Source organism: Rhinopithecus roxellana, chromosome 12 (assembly GCF_007565055.1).
Source record: "Rhinopithecus roxellana isolate Shanxi Qingling chromosome 12, ASM756505v1, whole genome shotgun sequence".
Taxonomy (NCBI): domain Eukaryota; kingdom Metazoa; phylum Chordata; class Mammalia; order Primates; family Cercopithecidae; genus Rhinopithecus; species Rhinopithecus roxellana.
Window position 1 is genome coordinate 73713733 of NC_044560.1, and position 15418 is coordinate 73729150.

Sequence of the window (15418 nt, forward strand, 5' to 3'; positions counted from 1 at the left end):
TTTGATAGGTAGACTTTTTTTCTTTTTTTTCTTTTGAGTCAGAGTTTCACTCTTGTTGCCCATGCTGGAGTGCCATGGCACAATCTCCTCTCACTGCAACATCTGCTTCTGGGTTCAAGCGATTCTCCAGCCACAAGCTCATGAGTAGCTGGGATTACAGGGCCACGCTCTTTTTAAAAACGAGATCGGCTTACCTGCTACTAGTAGAATTATCCTGGGCTCTGATGCAGTGATGGCAGATGGGGCCAGGGGCCCTGGGCCTCATCAGTCTTCAGCGGCTAGGCTGAGGAGCTGCGGGAGAGCAAGTGATTCTTCACCTTTTGCCTCACCAAAAGGGTGGTGGTTTTGGGGTACAGGCTTTTCTGCCTGCCTGTGAACAGGACAGTCAGACTTCCAGTGGCCTGTCTGCTTGCTATTGGGTCTCTTGTGCCCTTTGGTACTATGGCTAGGTTGGCAGATAGCCACTGCTAGAAGCTGGTATTTTGCGAGGTCTCTTTGGGCTTTATCTAATTTATTTTGCTCATCGCTGTTATTGCAGACTTTGAAAGCCAGATTAAGGAGGTCTTGTTGGGGGTTTCAGGGCCATCTTCAGCCTTTTTAAGTTTGTGCCAAATATTGGGGGCAGATTGGAAGATAAAATGGGTATTAAGAACAATAGTTCCTTCTCGGGAGGCAGGATCAACATGGGTGTATTTTTGGAGAGCCTCCATAAGGACAGGAAAAAAAATTGGGCAGATTTTTCTTGACCTTTTGGGAGATTTATTTGAGTTGTTTAAAGTTTACAGCCTTGTGGGCAGCCTTGTGTAGGCCTGCAAGGAGGCGAGTAATCATCTGATTATGGGATGCCCAGCTGGGGTCTGTGGGTTGGTACTCCCAAAGAGGTTCCTGCCAGAGTACTGCAGCAGGCTCCTATGGGCTTGGTAAAATATTGCTGATGGAGATCATAGGCATGCGCCTGGGCTGTGAGCCACACTCTTTTCCTCTTTTCTGGAAGGAGGGTGAAAGAGAGGATAATATAGAGATCATGCCAAGTGAGTTCCTAAGACTGGGTAAAATTCTTACATTCTTTGATATAGGTATCAGGATCAGAGGAGAAAAATCCGAGACATTTTTCAATTTGGGAGAGATAAGAAAGGGAGAAGGGGATGTGGACACAGACGATCCCTTCGGCCCCTGGTACTTCCCAAAGGGGCAGCAAGGGAGCTGGCTCCTGGGCCTGAGAGTGGGTAAGGGGTGGTGATGGGGAGGACTCAGAGTCAGAAGGAGGGTGGTTGGAGAGAGGGGGAGAAAGAGGTAAAGCCAGAGCAGGGGCATACAGAGGAGGATCATGATGCTCTGGTGGAGGATCATGATGTTGACGAGGAGGGGGAAAATCGGGGGGTCAAAGGAAGAGGAGTCATCAGCTGGGGCAATGGGGAGGGTGGTAGGGGATGAGTCATCGCCTGGGGTCATGGGGAGGGTGGTAGGAGGCGAGTCAGGTTTAGAGCGGGCAAGGAGGATTTGGAAAGTAGAAGAGGACTGGCAGAAAGAAGGGTGGCTATGGAGAGTGAAGAAAGCCTGAACATAAGGAATCTCAGACCATTTCCCATTGTGGTGGCAAAAGTCTGTCTCTAAGCACACTGAAATCGTAAGTGCCATTTTTGGGTGATTGGGAGCCACCGTCCAATTTGTATTGAGGCTAGTCAGTATTACAGTAGAAAATAAGCCTCCTGGGACCGACCTCTGAATGGAGGCTGAGAGCACTGAGGTTGTGCGGAGGTGGGTAGAGGAAGAAGAGACTGCCAATCGACAAGAATGGTGGGAGAAGGCGTCCCCTGTCCCACAAGTCCTGTCCGGAATATAGGAGGTAGCTGCCAAGTTAGTCATCCCTGAAATGGAGAAACCAGAGGACTGGAGGCTGGAGAAAGCCCTTGGCCCAGTGCTGGGTCTTTTGGGAATGCAGAGACAGTCAAGGGTTCTGGGTAAATGGCAAGACTCTCTCTCTCTTACTCACCCCTGTGGAGGCTCTGAAGGTGAATGAAGTCACCAACAATGGGAGAGTCTAGGAGATCTCTGGGTCTTCATCAGGTTTGAGAAGGGGAGGGTGGCTGGGAGAGGGGTGGCAGGAGAGGGGGAAAGGCACCGAGTTTCCAGTGCACAGTGATGAGCAATCCTGGGAGGGAGTGACAGAGAGAGACAGAGTCCTCCAGGGATGCCCAGGCCAGAGCCTACCCTTTCCCAGGTTTTGACACCAAAATGTAAGGTTGGCCGAGAGAAAGGACAAGTAGACCCAAAGTCAGGCAAGCAAGTTTATTAACCTGCTGGGCTGCTACACAGCAATCAAAGGAGGCAGCCTGAGCTTACAAAGTGAGGTGTTTCTGTGAGATGAGAGGGGCTTAAGGGAGTTAACTTTGCCGCTAGCTAGTTTATCAGTTAGGAACAGGCACAAAGGCAGTTTATCAGTTTACCACGAACTTGCAACACCTCATCTTGTGACATTTATGGCAGCAGCTAGGTGAAAAACAGGAATTTACAGGAATATATAATTAAAGTTTGTTCGTGTTTCCCATGACCTCCCCCAGTGCCGCCCATATGGCTGTAATTAGGGCTTGCATGATGTACCGTGACTGCAAACTCTACTGTGGCACCTAGATGAGGGCTTAGGAATGCAGCTGCAGAGTATTCAAGGTAAGGGTCAGCTGCATTTTCCTGGGGCAGCTTGTCTCTAACATCTCTATCTGGACTCATCCTGGAAATTCAGTAGTATTTTTCCCACGTCACCATTATAATTAGAAACTGGGGCTGAAACACTGCTCACATTCCCATTATTGTGAAGGTGCAATTCTACCCAGAGGCCTGCAGGCTCTCCTCCTGCAGCTCAGGCTTCACTCTCTGATGTGACACTAGAGTGCTGCTGTGGAAAATGGGGTTCACATAAAATGTGAGCTCTGCTCTGGGCTGTGCCTCAGTGGCAAATGGTAGAGGTCAAGAGAGGACACTAGCAACCAGAAGAAAGCAAGCAGGAGTGCTGTAGCCCAGTGCCAGGGAGTATAGAGCCACTGCTCTAAAATGTAAATAGCCAAATAAAGATAGAACCCTATTTAACCATTTTGGTAGTAGAGTGAAAGCCTACCTTCAGCAGGCACCTGGCTTCAAGCTGCTAAACTACCTCCTGTTATGAAGATATGAAAAGTTTATTTGTCATTGAATATAAACAATTAGCATACACAGATGGCCTCTTCAATCTCCAAGTGAATTTAGGATGAACTATGTATGACATGGTGCTGGAAATTCTTCTACTTGTGGACTAATTTTGGTGACCATCCTTCTCTCTTTGCAGTCTCTTAAGCAGATTGATGATGATGCATGTCACGTTCAAGTTCAATTGTGTAATAAAACGTTTTTTTTCTATTTTATTATTGTGGAGTTTCTCTGAGGCTGGAGAAAATTTTTCTTTCAATTATTGTTTCCAAGCACGGTCTAGAACTAGCAGACATGGTATAAATACACAAGGTGAAAACCAGAATTTACTCTAGAGGGGACTTTCCCTCTCAGGCTTCCAGTCAACTCACACTTGTGCTACAAAATGCAGGCTGTCCTCTAAATATGCAGGTAGATTGTGTCTCTGCCTATATGGTATCTATAGTCCTCGTCTACAGTCAGTTCTAAAGAGGTTAGATCAGATTTCTACAAACTCCACAGGGCACCAATCATTTTCTTTTTTCAATGACTCTGGCATCTTCATACGTGAAACTGATTCAGACACCATGGGGCCCAATCCAGTCAGAGTACATGTGTGCATTGAGTAGACATGTAGACATGAGAATCTCCACTTTCCCCTTCCTCCTCTTACTAAAATGCTCACAAATGTGCAGGTAACACCTGCTGCTACTCCAGTCATTCAGGTTCTAAATCTGCAGCTCCAAATTTTGAATCCAGGTCTTGAGATTTGGGAAATAAAAACTTTTATCTGGAAAATGCAAGTCCTTCGGTTATCAAACTCAGAGAGATATTAAAATGCAAATGTACTTACATCTATCTTCCCCACTTGAACTATGTATTCATCTCTTGAAACAGTACACTATTGCCACAAGTAGCTATAAATTAAACTAATAATGCCACATTGGACACTATATCCCATACCCTAAACCATAACCATATATATACAATATGTATCTCATCAATAATCAGTGTTCTTTCTGCAAATAAATAAAAATTTCTAACAATCTACGTTGTATCAGCCCACTCTCTGTCCCTCTCTTGTTGTCATTGGAAATCCTCTTGTAACTGTTGCTAATCAAAGTGTAGCTTCCAGGCAACTTGAATCTTTGCTCCCTGGTTAAAATTCTTAAGCTTGACCCAAATAAAGTGTCTGTTTATATTCATGTTGTGTCAGCTTTTTCTTTTTTTCATGTAGACTTATCATTTAGAATGTGCTAGAGGAGCCTCTATGAGGGTATCTCTCCTTTGATTGTACTTCACTTTCTGTAACACCAAAGAATGCAAAGCCAGGTGGATCCTACCTAGAATCTGCCGATAAGGTCTGGCCTCTGCCTGGGATTTACAAAAAAGGGCCAGACTTTTGATTGAGAATGTACAGAAAAAAAACAAAAGACATTTTCTGCATTGCCAAATGTAAACATAGACATTTTATAGCGTGTCTCTTGGAGACTTTTCACATCTTGTTCATTGACTTGCTACAGCTATGTGAGAGGCTCCAGGAGGAAATAGAATCTGGTGACAGAATCTGTAAATGTAAATAAGCATCTTAGGAGTGAGAGATCAAGGCCACAAAGTATCCAGAGCCATGACCACAACTACATTTACCTGTAAAATGTGATACTGGAGTAGAGTATTCTTGTTCTTTCTTGCAAGAGCTAGAAAATCAGAACGGGTGATCCAGGTTTAGGAACTCCACTAGGGCACTTCCATTTTCTATGTAGAATCAGCCTAAGTCTCCAGTCTGGCGTATTACTGGACCATCAGCCCCAGGTCACTGGAAATTCTCTCACAATCACCTAGGTGTCTTTGAGGCATTTGAGGATGTCCAGATGGAGTCTCACTCTATGTCCCAGGCTGGAGTTCAGTGGTGCAATCTTAGCTCACTGCAACCTCTGCTGCCCAGGTTCAAGTGATGTTCCTGCCTCAGCCTCCCAAGTAGCTGGGATTCCTGGTGTATGCCACTGTGCCTGGCAAATTTTTGTATTTTTAGTAGAGACAAGGTTTCACCATCTCAGTTAGGCTAGTCTTGAACTCCTGACCTCGTGATCCACCTGTCTCAGCCTCCCAAAATGCTGGGATTATGGGCGTGAGTCACAGCATCCAGCCGTATGATTTCTATTTCTTTCACATGTTAAGTGTACGGTATTTATTTTCCAATAAAATTACCCTAGAAAACCTTAAGGGATTTGTTTAAATTGCATATTAGTATATAGTACAAAGTTGATAGGGCAGTGGCTAGAAAAGATTTAAATTATGGAAACTGTTGGATTTAAGCTTCTTTTAGGACGCTTAGAAGAAACAAAACTGGTAGTAACCCAGTGACATATAGAACAGAATTCTACATAGGGTCCTCACACTGCCCCAGACTTGTTTACATACATTCTTTTTGAAGCCTTATTTAGGTCTGACCATACCCTGGAGTCTTGCCTCACAGAACTGATTGGAAGATATGAGAGTTTTGGTCGCTGAATCCTGCTGCCTTTCTAGAGCTGGTGCTCACAATTTCCTGAAACCCAAAAGCAGATGAAAGGGAAAAATAAAGTATGTATTATAGAGTCTTAGCTTTTAAATTTTCTATTAAAACCAGTGCTTGCACAGACATTCTATTTAGCAACTTGTTTTCTATTCCTGCAGATCCAGTACTTGCTCCCCAACTAAAATAAAGGTAAATATAAACACAATAAAATTTTCTCTAAACTACATTAAACTCACCCTTTCTATATCTCTTTTATCTGTCTATATCTAGCTTTTATTTCTTACAACTTTTTAAAAATTTGATGACAGAGAAACAGAAGGAAAGAAAACGCTGGGCCCTTTTTCTAAATCCTGAAAATTATTAAACCCTTAGTACCAGCTCCTAGGGTGTTATGAGAATTAAATCACATAATGTGTTATGCCCAGCACTGTGCTCTGTATCATACACTTGAGCACATAGTACTTGCTTAATAAACATTGCATTCGTACATGTGTACATGTTTTTTTAAACCCAGACTTATTCAAACATTGCTGCCTTCTGTTTCCTCTATAAACTTAAAGAGCCAGCAAAGAATATAAAACTTTAGGGTGGAGATGGATTGTCCTTATTTGTACCATAAGTATTTGGTTGTGACAAGGGTGCTAAATGTAAGGGACCCTGTGCTCTGTCTGCTTTCTCTAACTAATGCTAATAATGAGCCAAGGGGAAGCAACATCAGCATTGACAGGGAACTTGTTTAAAACACCCATTCATGGACCCTTTTCAAACCTGCCATCACATTACATAAAGTGGGACAAAATTACCAACTAATTTATAAGCTCATTAAAGCTTGAAAGGCAACGCTTAGCTTAATGGTTATCAGCCAGGCTTCTCATTAGGATCACAATGGTCAATTTGCTGAAATCTCTTGTGCCCTCTCCACAGCTTCTGTTTATTGTTCTGGTTGGAAGCATCCAGGTTGTTTCAGGGAAGGGCCTTATGTGACTCTAAGGTGAGACCAGAATCAAGTATAAGGGCTTCAAAATACATTCTCGAGAGTTAAGTTCCACCTTTTCACTAAAGAGTGGTCACAGGGCCTGTTCTGTTTGAGTTTGGTAAGGACAGGTCAGTATGGTGCATATTTCCATTACTGTAGCAGAAATTGCTGGAGTCTCTGGCAGCGGAGGGCACCTGAGGACAGGAAAGGAGAAGCTTATATTTTTATCTTCATGGAGCAGCTCATTTTTCCTGAATGTCTTCTGTTTAAAAGACAGAAATAAGTGGAATTTTTCTTTTTCTGCCAGTTGATGTCATGCTAGCAGGTAGATCTCTAGTACTGACACCATTAAAGACATATTCTCAAGATTCAGGTGCAACTTGTCCAGAGAATCTCATCTGAGAATAAATTCCAGAGAAGGAGGAAAAAAAATGTCTTTTCTTCAGGTAAACATGTGTCAGATGAAGAGCTGTGTCCACTCTGCCTCCTGGACTGCCATGCGTTTAGTACTCACAACCTTTACTTCTCTACTTGTGTTTTTCCTCCTTAATGAGTTTGGTTTAACTACTTGTTAAAATTCTTATTATAGTCAAGGGTCTCTGAAAAACGTTTCTGTCCTATGTCCCACAGACTTCTGTACATTCTGTACGTCATAGCTTCTTATATGCCATGTAGAATTCTCAGCAAGAATTTATGATCTGCAATATTAAAATTGTTCCCTTTGTGGCTGTTGAACATGAAAAGATGTGGATACTCAAGGTTTCTATTGGGGAAAACTGTGGTCCTTAGTAAAGACGGAGAACATGGAATCTTGAGGCTCCATCTGTGTGTTCCATTAGCCCTATGCAGAACAGGATTAAGAAAATGTTTATTTAAATGGAAAGGCATTTATTAACCAGAAAGTTCTGAAAAAAAAATTATCAGGACATACCTGCTCTCTAGGGTGCTAAATGAAGCCCATTAAAATTACTACTAAAAATTACAGAACATAGGAGTTACCTGTATTTTGAAGTTTGCATAAAACTGATGTTTCTTTATGGTTAAATTCAGACTATAGTTTACTGCATTGAGGAGGAATATTTCAACAGTGATGCTGTGTTCTTCTGTGTGCATTAGCATATCATAAGAATTTGTCCTAGTGCAGTTAAGGGTTGATTCACTTGTTGAAATAGCTCTCTGATAGATTTTTTTCACTGTAATTTTTCTCTTCATAATTAAGTATCTCTATACAGCTGCTCTGCATAAATGATCACATTTAATCTGGCAGTTGTCCTTTATTTCTTTCTACATATTTTTCTTTAGAAAATGAAGGCTCTTATCTTTGTTTACAGGCTAGAAAAACTGGGAAAACACAGGCTCTAGCACTTACTGCATGTTTGACAAAATATCCTTGTTAGGCCAAAAACATTATCATTACTGGTGAGCTTGTTAGAAATTCAAAACATCAGCGGGGAGCCTGTAATTGCAGCACTTTGGGAGGCCAAGGCGGGCAGATCACCTGAGGTTGGGAGTTTGACACCAGCCTGACCAACATGGAGAATAATCCGTCGCTACTAAAAATACAAAAATAGCTGGGCGTGGTGGTACATGCCTGTCATCTCAGCTACTCAGGAGGCTGAGGCAGAATTGTTTGAACCCAGGAGGGGGACACTGCTGTGAGCCAAGGTCATGCCACCGCACTCAAGCCTGGGCAATAAGCATGGAACTCCATCTCAAATAAAAAAAAAAGGAAATAAATACTTAAATCAGACTTTACTCCAGATCTTCTCGGGGAAAAAAAAAAAAAAAAAAAAAACTTACATAAGATCTTCAGCTTATGATACATAGTAAATTTGAGATGTTCCTTCTGAATATGTTTTTTCCATCTGAAAAATATTCACAACTCATTCCGTATGATGTAAATATAGGACTCAAAAATGTACGTTTGTGGCCGGGTGCGGTGGCTCAAGCCTGTAATCCCAGCACTTTGGGAGGCCGAGATGGGCGGATCACAAGGTCAGGAGATCGAGACCATCCTGGCTAACACGGTGAAACCCCGTCTCTACTAAAAATACAAAAACTGGCCGGGCGAGGTGGCAGGCGCCTGTAGTCCCAGCTACTCGGGAGGCTGAGGGGAGGAGAATGGCGTAAACCCAAGAGGCGGAACTTACAGTAAGCTGAGATCCGGCCGCTGCACTCCAGCCCGGGTGACAGAGCGAGACTCCGCCTCAAAAAAAAAAAAAAAAAAAAAATGTACGTTTGTGTTCATGCCCTTAATTTTATACTTTAATATCTAGAAAAATACAACATATGAACCGATGTTCTCGATCTTATGGTGCTCTTTTTCATCATAGAGAACACGTTAGAAAATATTTGTGTTGAAAATTATTTTATTGGATAATTTTAGCGCTATAACTCAGAACCACTTTGATTTGTTTTTCTAAGACCACCAGAGCGGGCACAAAAGAACCAGAGAGTAGGCAAGTGTAGGAGCAAAACTGCAAGTTTATTTTGGTCACCTAAGGTGTGGGGAAGAGGTCTGTCGGCCTCCAGCAAAGAAGGCCGACAGAGCCCCCCGGTGGGGCTCTCGGACAGAGTTCCCGCAGTCCTGACATCCCGACAGGAGTGGAGGACTGAGGAAGGCCGCGCGTGGCGTGACTCCGGAGCGGCTTTTCTAGGAGTGGGAGGGCAATAGGCGGGGTACGGGCGTGTCAGGGGGCATTCCACAGGTGCGACCAGGTAAATCTTGGTCTCTTCGGATTGACGTCACCTGGCGCATGCCTAGTTGGTCTGCACCTTCCCGGGCACTGGCTGCATTTTCGCGCGCGTGGGAAAAGTTGGTGAAGAACCCGGAAGTGCACCATCTTGCCTCCGTTCGTCCAAACACACTTCTCTTTACTCTCTAATTTCACCTTAAGTCAAATTAAAAATTCCACCCATGGCCACTTGGTAAAATGTGTGTTTTTCAGGGATCATTACTATTTAGAGATGTGGCCATAGAATTCTCTCTGGAGTGGCATTGCCTGGACACTGTACAGTGGAAATTGTATACGAATGTGATGTTAGAGAACTACGGAAATATGGTCTTCCTTGTTGAGGATAACTTTAAGACATAATTCATAATATACCCTAAAGCTTTTCTCTTTTATGTAGAATTTTTTTTAGTAATTTATTCTTTGCAGAAAAGTTTCAGATCCCCTTTTTACTGAAAATCTTCAAAATTGCTCATGTAGAAAGTATCTCTTGAAGATGTTTCATCTTAATCCAAACTTCCACATTCCTGATTTGAGCTGTATAATTCACTCTAAATTAGTGGTAATTCCAAAAATTTAGTGACAAAGTATTCTTGCCCCCACCTGAAAATCTAATTGCCACCACCAATTTTTGATTCAGTAGTACCAGATAGTAAAATTAAGAAACCTACAAATTGAAAGCATTTTCTAAATATTTAGAAATTTGTTACAAATTAGTATTTTGGTACTAATTTACTAGAATATTTTATTGCATCTGCTCTGCTGAGCACATTACTAGCTTGTAATTGGAGAATATGAGCGAGATTCATGTTATTTATTCTTAATACAACAGTATTGTTGTCTCTAAGCCAGACCTAATCACCCATCTGGAGCAAGGAAAAAAGCTTTGACTCTGAAGAGACATCAGATGATTGCCAACCCCCCAGGTAGGTATGAGTGAAAATGAATACAACAGAAAACACAGGTAAGAGGTCTCAAGGTCAAAGAGAAAGCCAATCCTTAAAAGCTGATTCGGGAAGCTGTGTTCCAAAGAAATATTTCCTGGGCAGCTGTTTTTTTTGTTTGTTTCTGTTTTTTAATTCTGCTCTCACAAAGGGGCATCTTCAGTCTTATGCTTTTAAATTCTCTAAGGATTCTACTTTTCTTTCAGTGAACTTCCTTAAGTTCACAGTGAGAGCCAAAGTCCTCTTCATGGCATGTAAGAGGCTGCTTTTCTATTGTTTTGAGGACACACAAGTATCTGTATGATTTTGAGAAACTAAAACTATTTTTTAAGTTCTCTTTTTTCATGTCTGAAATATGTGATAGTAGTTTCTGGTGCATTTTTGTTCATTTCATTGCACAATCTCTGTTTTTATTACTATACAGTCTTGAAATACAGCTTGATATTATAAGTATGATATCCTTCCACTTTGTTTTTTTTTCCCTCAAGATTGCTTTGGCTATTCAAAGTTTATTTTAGTTTCATATAAATTTTAAAATAGTATTATCCAGTATTCTGAAAGAAATACCACTGCAAATTTTGATAGGAAGTTTATTGAATCTGTAGATAACTTTGGATAATATGGCACTTTAATGATATTTATTCTTTCAACCTATAAAGTTTTATATTTATTTGGATTTTCTCTAATTTTTTATTGATATTTTATTGTAAAGACTTTTTAGCTTTTTAGTTATTTTCTCAGAAATTTATTTATTGAGAGAGTGACTTGCTCCTTCTCCAGGCTGGAGTGCAGTGGCGTGATCTCAGCTCACTGGAACCTCCACCTCCCAGGTTCTAGCGATTCCCCCGCCTAATTAGCTGAAAGTACAGACATGTACCACCATGCCCAGCAAATTTTTTGTATTCTAGCAAAGATGGGGTTTCACCATGGCCAAGATGGTCTTGATCTCCCGACCTCATGATCCACCCACGTCAGCCACCAAAAGTGCAGACATTACAGGCATGAGCCACCAGATCTGGCCAGAAATTTATTATTTAATGCTATAGTAAATAAGATTTTTTCTTCCTCTTTTTTTTTCTTTTTCAGATGGAGTCTGGCACTGTTGCCCAGCCTGGAGTGCAATGCCACGATCTCTGCTCACAACCTCCACCTCCCAAATTCAAGGATTCTCCTCCCTCAGCCTCCCAACCAGCTTGGATTGGAGGTGCTAGCCACCACACCCAGCTAATTTTTGTATTTTTAGTAAAGATGGGGTTTCAACATGCTGGCCAGGCTGGTCTCAAACTCCTGATCTCAGATCATTCACCCACCTCAGTCTCCCAAAGTGCTGGGATTACAGGCATGAGCCAAAGTGCCTAGTGTGTTCCTCTGTTTAATCAGATAGTTTAAGTGTATAAAGCCATATATATAATGTATGTTGATTTTATATTTTGCTAATTTACTGAGTGTATTTATTAGTTTAGACAGGTTTTAATGTACTACTTAAGGTTTTTCAAATATAAGATTGTATGATCTACAAACAGCAACGTTTTATTTTTCTTCAATTTCAATGGCTATTTTTATTTCTTTGACTAATTCTTCTGCCACATACTTCCAGTGCTACATTAAAATAGAAGCACTGACAATGGGCACAATATAGTTTTGTATTGGTGTCTGAATTTGATGGAGCAAACACCTTTTCAAGTTTTCATACACTGATTTTAGAAGGTAAAGATCTTTTGTTTGGCCCTTAGGGTGATGAGATACCCTCTGAATTAGTAGTGAAGAGGGGTTGTAGCTTGGTCACAAGGTTCCTGGGTCTGCAGTAGGGTTCACCTTTAGCTGGCTTGTTAGAGGGGGTTGGGGAGTTGTAATTTTCATTTTAGTTTTGGACAGACTAAATATCCTTCAGGACTTTGCTCTGTAGGGCAGACACTAGGGCATGTTTTTGCAGTCAGGTCTGCATATGGTGGGCCCTGTATCAAGATGCAGATGAGTATGGCTTTCAGTGAGTACCAGAGAGCATTTCCTCAGGTAACTGTGTGGGTTTCTATATAGACAGAACTGACCTTAAGCTGTGGCTCAGGTAACTAAAACTGAGTCACTGAACCACTTCAAGGACCATAGTAAAGGCCAAGGTCTGCAGGCCTGCCTACATGGCTGTAAATGGGCCCCTTCTCCAGGTCTCTGGAATGGCAGGACCTCTGCCAGACTGTGGCTGGGAGGAGTTTGGCATGATTACAGAGTAAGTTCAGAACTCTCAGTGTATAGTAAGATGTGAGGACCGCTTGAAGGCTTTGCCACATTCTTCATATTTCTAGGGTTTTTTCCCAGTATGAATTATCTCATGTCTACTAAAGCTTGAGGGTGAAATAAAGATTTTGCCACATTTATCACACTTGTATGGTTTGTTCTCTCCAGAATGAATTTTCTTATGTGAAAAAAGCATTGCAGAATGGTTAAAAGCTTCACCACATTCTCTACATCTATAGGGTTTCTCTCCAGTATGAAGTAGCTTATGTGTAGTAAGGTGTGCAGATAGGTGAAAAGCTTTGCCACATTCTTCACATGTGTAGGGTTTCTTTCCAGTATGAATTTTCTTATGTGTAGTAAGGGTTGACGACTGGTTAAAAGCTTTGCCACATTCTTCACATTTGTAGGTTTTCTCTCTAGTATGAATTTTCTTATGTTTAGTAAGGACTGAGGAGCGTTTGAAGACTCTGCCACATTCTTCACATTTGTAGGGTTTCTCTCCAGTATGAATTATCTTATGTGTACTAAGGGCTGAGGAGTACTTGAAGGCTTTGCCACATTCTTCACATTTGTAGGGTTTCTCTCCAGTATGACTTCTCTTATGTGAACTAAGGACAGAGGAGTACTTAAAGGCTTTGCCACATTCTTCACATTTGTAGGGCTTCTCTCCAGTATGAATTATCTTATGTCTAGTTAGGACTGAGGACCAAACGAAGGCTTTGCCACATTCTTCACATTTGTAGTGTTTCTTTCCCATATGAATGATCTCATGTTTACTAAGGGTTGAGGATGCAATAAAGGCTTTGCCACATTTATTACACTTGTATGGTTTCTCTCCAGTATGAATTCTCTTATGTGTAGTAAGGGTACAGGAGTACTTAAAGGCTTTGCCACATTCTTCACAAACGTAGGGCTTCTCTCCAGTATGAATTTTCTTATGTTTAGTAAGTGTTGAGGACTGGTTAAAAGCTTTGCCACATTCTTCACATTTGTAAGGTTTCTCTCCAGTATGAATAATCTTATGTGTACTAAGGTATGAAGACTGCTTGAAGGTTTTGCCACATTCTTCACATTTGTAGCGTTTCTCTTCAGTATGACTTTTCTTATGTGTAGCAAGGACAGAGGAGTACTTAAAGGCTTTGCCACATTCTTCACATATGTACGGTTTCTCTCCAGTATGAATTATCTTATGTCTAGTAAGGATTGAGGACTGGAAGAAGGCTTTGCCACATTCTTCACATTTGTAGGGTTTCTTTCCCGTATGAATGATCTCATGTTTACTAAGGGTTGAGGATGTAATAAAGGCTTTGCCACATTTATCACACTTGTATGGTTTCTCTCCAGTATGAATTCTCTTGTGTGTAGTAAGGATTGAGGATCGGTTGAAGGCTTTGCCACATTCTTCACATTTGTAGGGTTTCTTTCCTGTATGAATGATCTCATGTTTACTAAGGGTTGAGGATGCAATAAATGCTTTGTCACATTTATCACACTTGTAAGGTTTCTCTCCAGTATGAATTCTCTTATGTGTAGTAAGGGTAGAGGAGTACTTAAAGGCTTTGCCACATTCTTCACAAATGTAGGGTTTCTCTCCAGTATGAATTCTCTTATGTCTAGTAAGGGTTGAGAACAGGTTAAAAGCTTTGCCACATTCTATGCATCTGAAAGGTTTTTTTTCAGTATGTCTTATCTTATGTCTGTTTGAATTTGAAAATTTATGAAAGACTTTCCCATATTTGTCACATTGAAACATTTTGCTCTGGGTCGTTGTACAACAGTGGTTAAGTCCATTATAACCTCCTGTGTGCACCTTACACTCATCCACACTTTCACACCATTTTATTAACTGTACATTTCCATGTCCACGTTTTTCATATCTTCTCGGTATTTTTTGGAAAGAGTCTTTTATGTTCTGCTCTGGCCAAAGGTCTTGGGCAAAATGAGAATACATAACTGAAAGAAACAATAAAAACACATTGCTTCAATTGCTAGACTCAGACAAATATACTTTACAAACCTAACCTATAAAATGATACAAACTACACCGCAAAATACCTCAAGCTGTAATTTCTTCCTGCACATATAAATGTAACAAAAACATACTAACCAAAATGGCACAAGGTAACTGGTAAGGCAGGTAAATTTAACTTCATCTCAAAAACAATCGAAAAAGAAATAATTAATATTTTGAAGATGTCTTTACTGCTCAATTTAATTTACAGATTTAATGCAATGTTTTTCAAATGACTAACTGCATTTTCAAAGAAATAAAAACAGCAAATTTAAAAGTATATGGAATCCAAACCGACAACAAAGTACCCAGCAATCTTCAAAAACAGGAACAATGTTAGAGGCATTACCATTTCTGATTTCAAAACACATCAAAAGCTACAGGATTAAAATAATTTGGTATGAGTATAAAGCTGAAAAAGTAGACTAATAAAACAGAATGCAGCACATATATTATATTAACTTTCACGTAATTATTGTAGCATTGTTACTGAAAGCCAATAGGTAAAAGTAATCCAAATTTGTGTCACCAAATTATTCAGTAGACACAAAAATACAGGAATATCACTCAGTTTTCAAAAAGTAGAAAATATTGTAACAACTATTAAGATAAATATTGATGACACTATGCAAAATAAAATGACCCAGTCACAAAAAGACAGAGATTGGATGAGATATATAAAGCAATTATACTCTCAGAAACAGAAAACAGAGTGGTGTTTGAAAAGAACCACAAAATACAAAGAAGTGGTAGTTGTTTCATGTGTACTGAGATTTAGTTTTGCAAGATAAAAACACTCTAGTGATATGTTGCATAACAATGTCAATATAATTAATAAGACCAAAC

General features: G+C 40.7%; 1 protein-coding gene and 1 pseudogene across 1 annotated transcript in view; one reads left to right on the plus strand and one right to left on the minus strand.

Annotated features, from left to right (window-relative positions):
* Positions 1-9586: 9586 nt before the first annotated feature.
* Positions 9587-15418, plus strand: part of LOC104675530 — a 110785-nt pseudogene continuing 104953 nt past the window's right edge.
* LOC104679144 (zinc finger protein 93) overlaps positions 11585-15418 on the minus strand; it is a 30164-nt gene continuing 26330 nt past the window's right edge. Inside the window, exon 4 of the mRNA XM_030912881.1 lies at positions 11585-14514. Within this exon, the coding sequence (XP_030768741.1) occupies positions 12626-14514 (1889 nt within the window). The 3' untranslated portion in view covers positions 11585-12625. The remainder of the gene's footprint in view (positions 14515-15418) is intronic.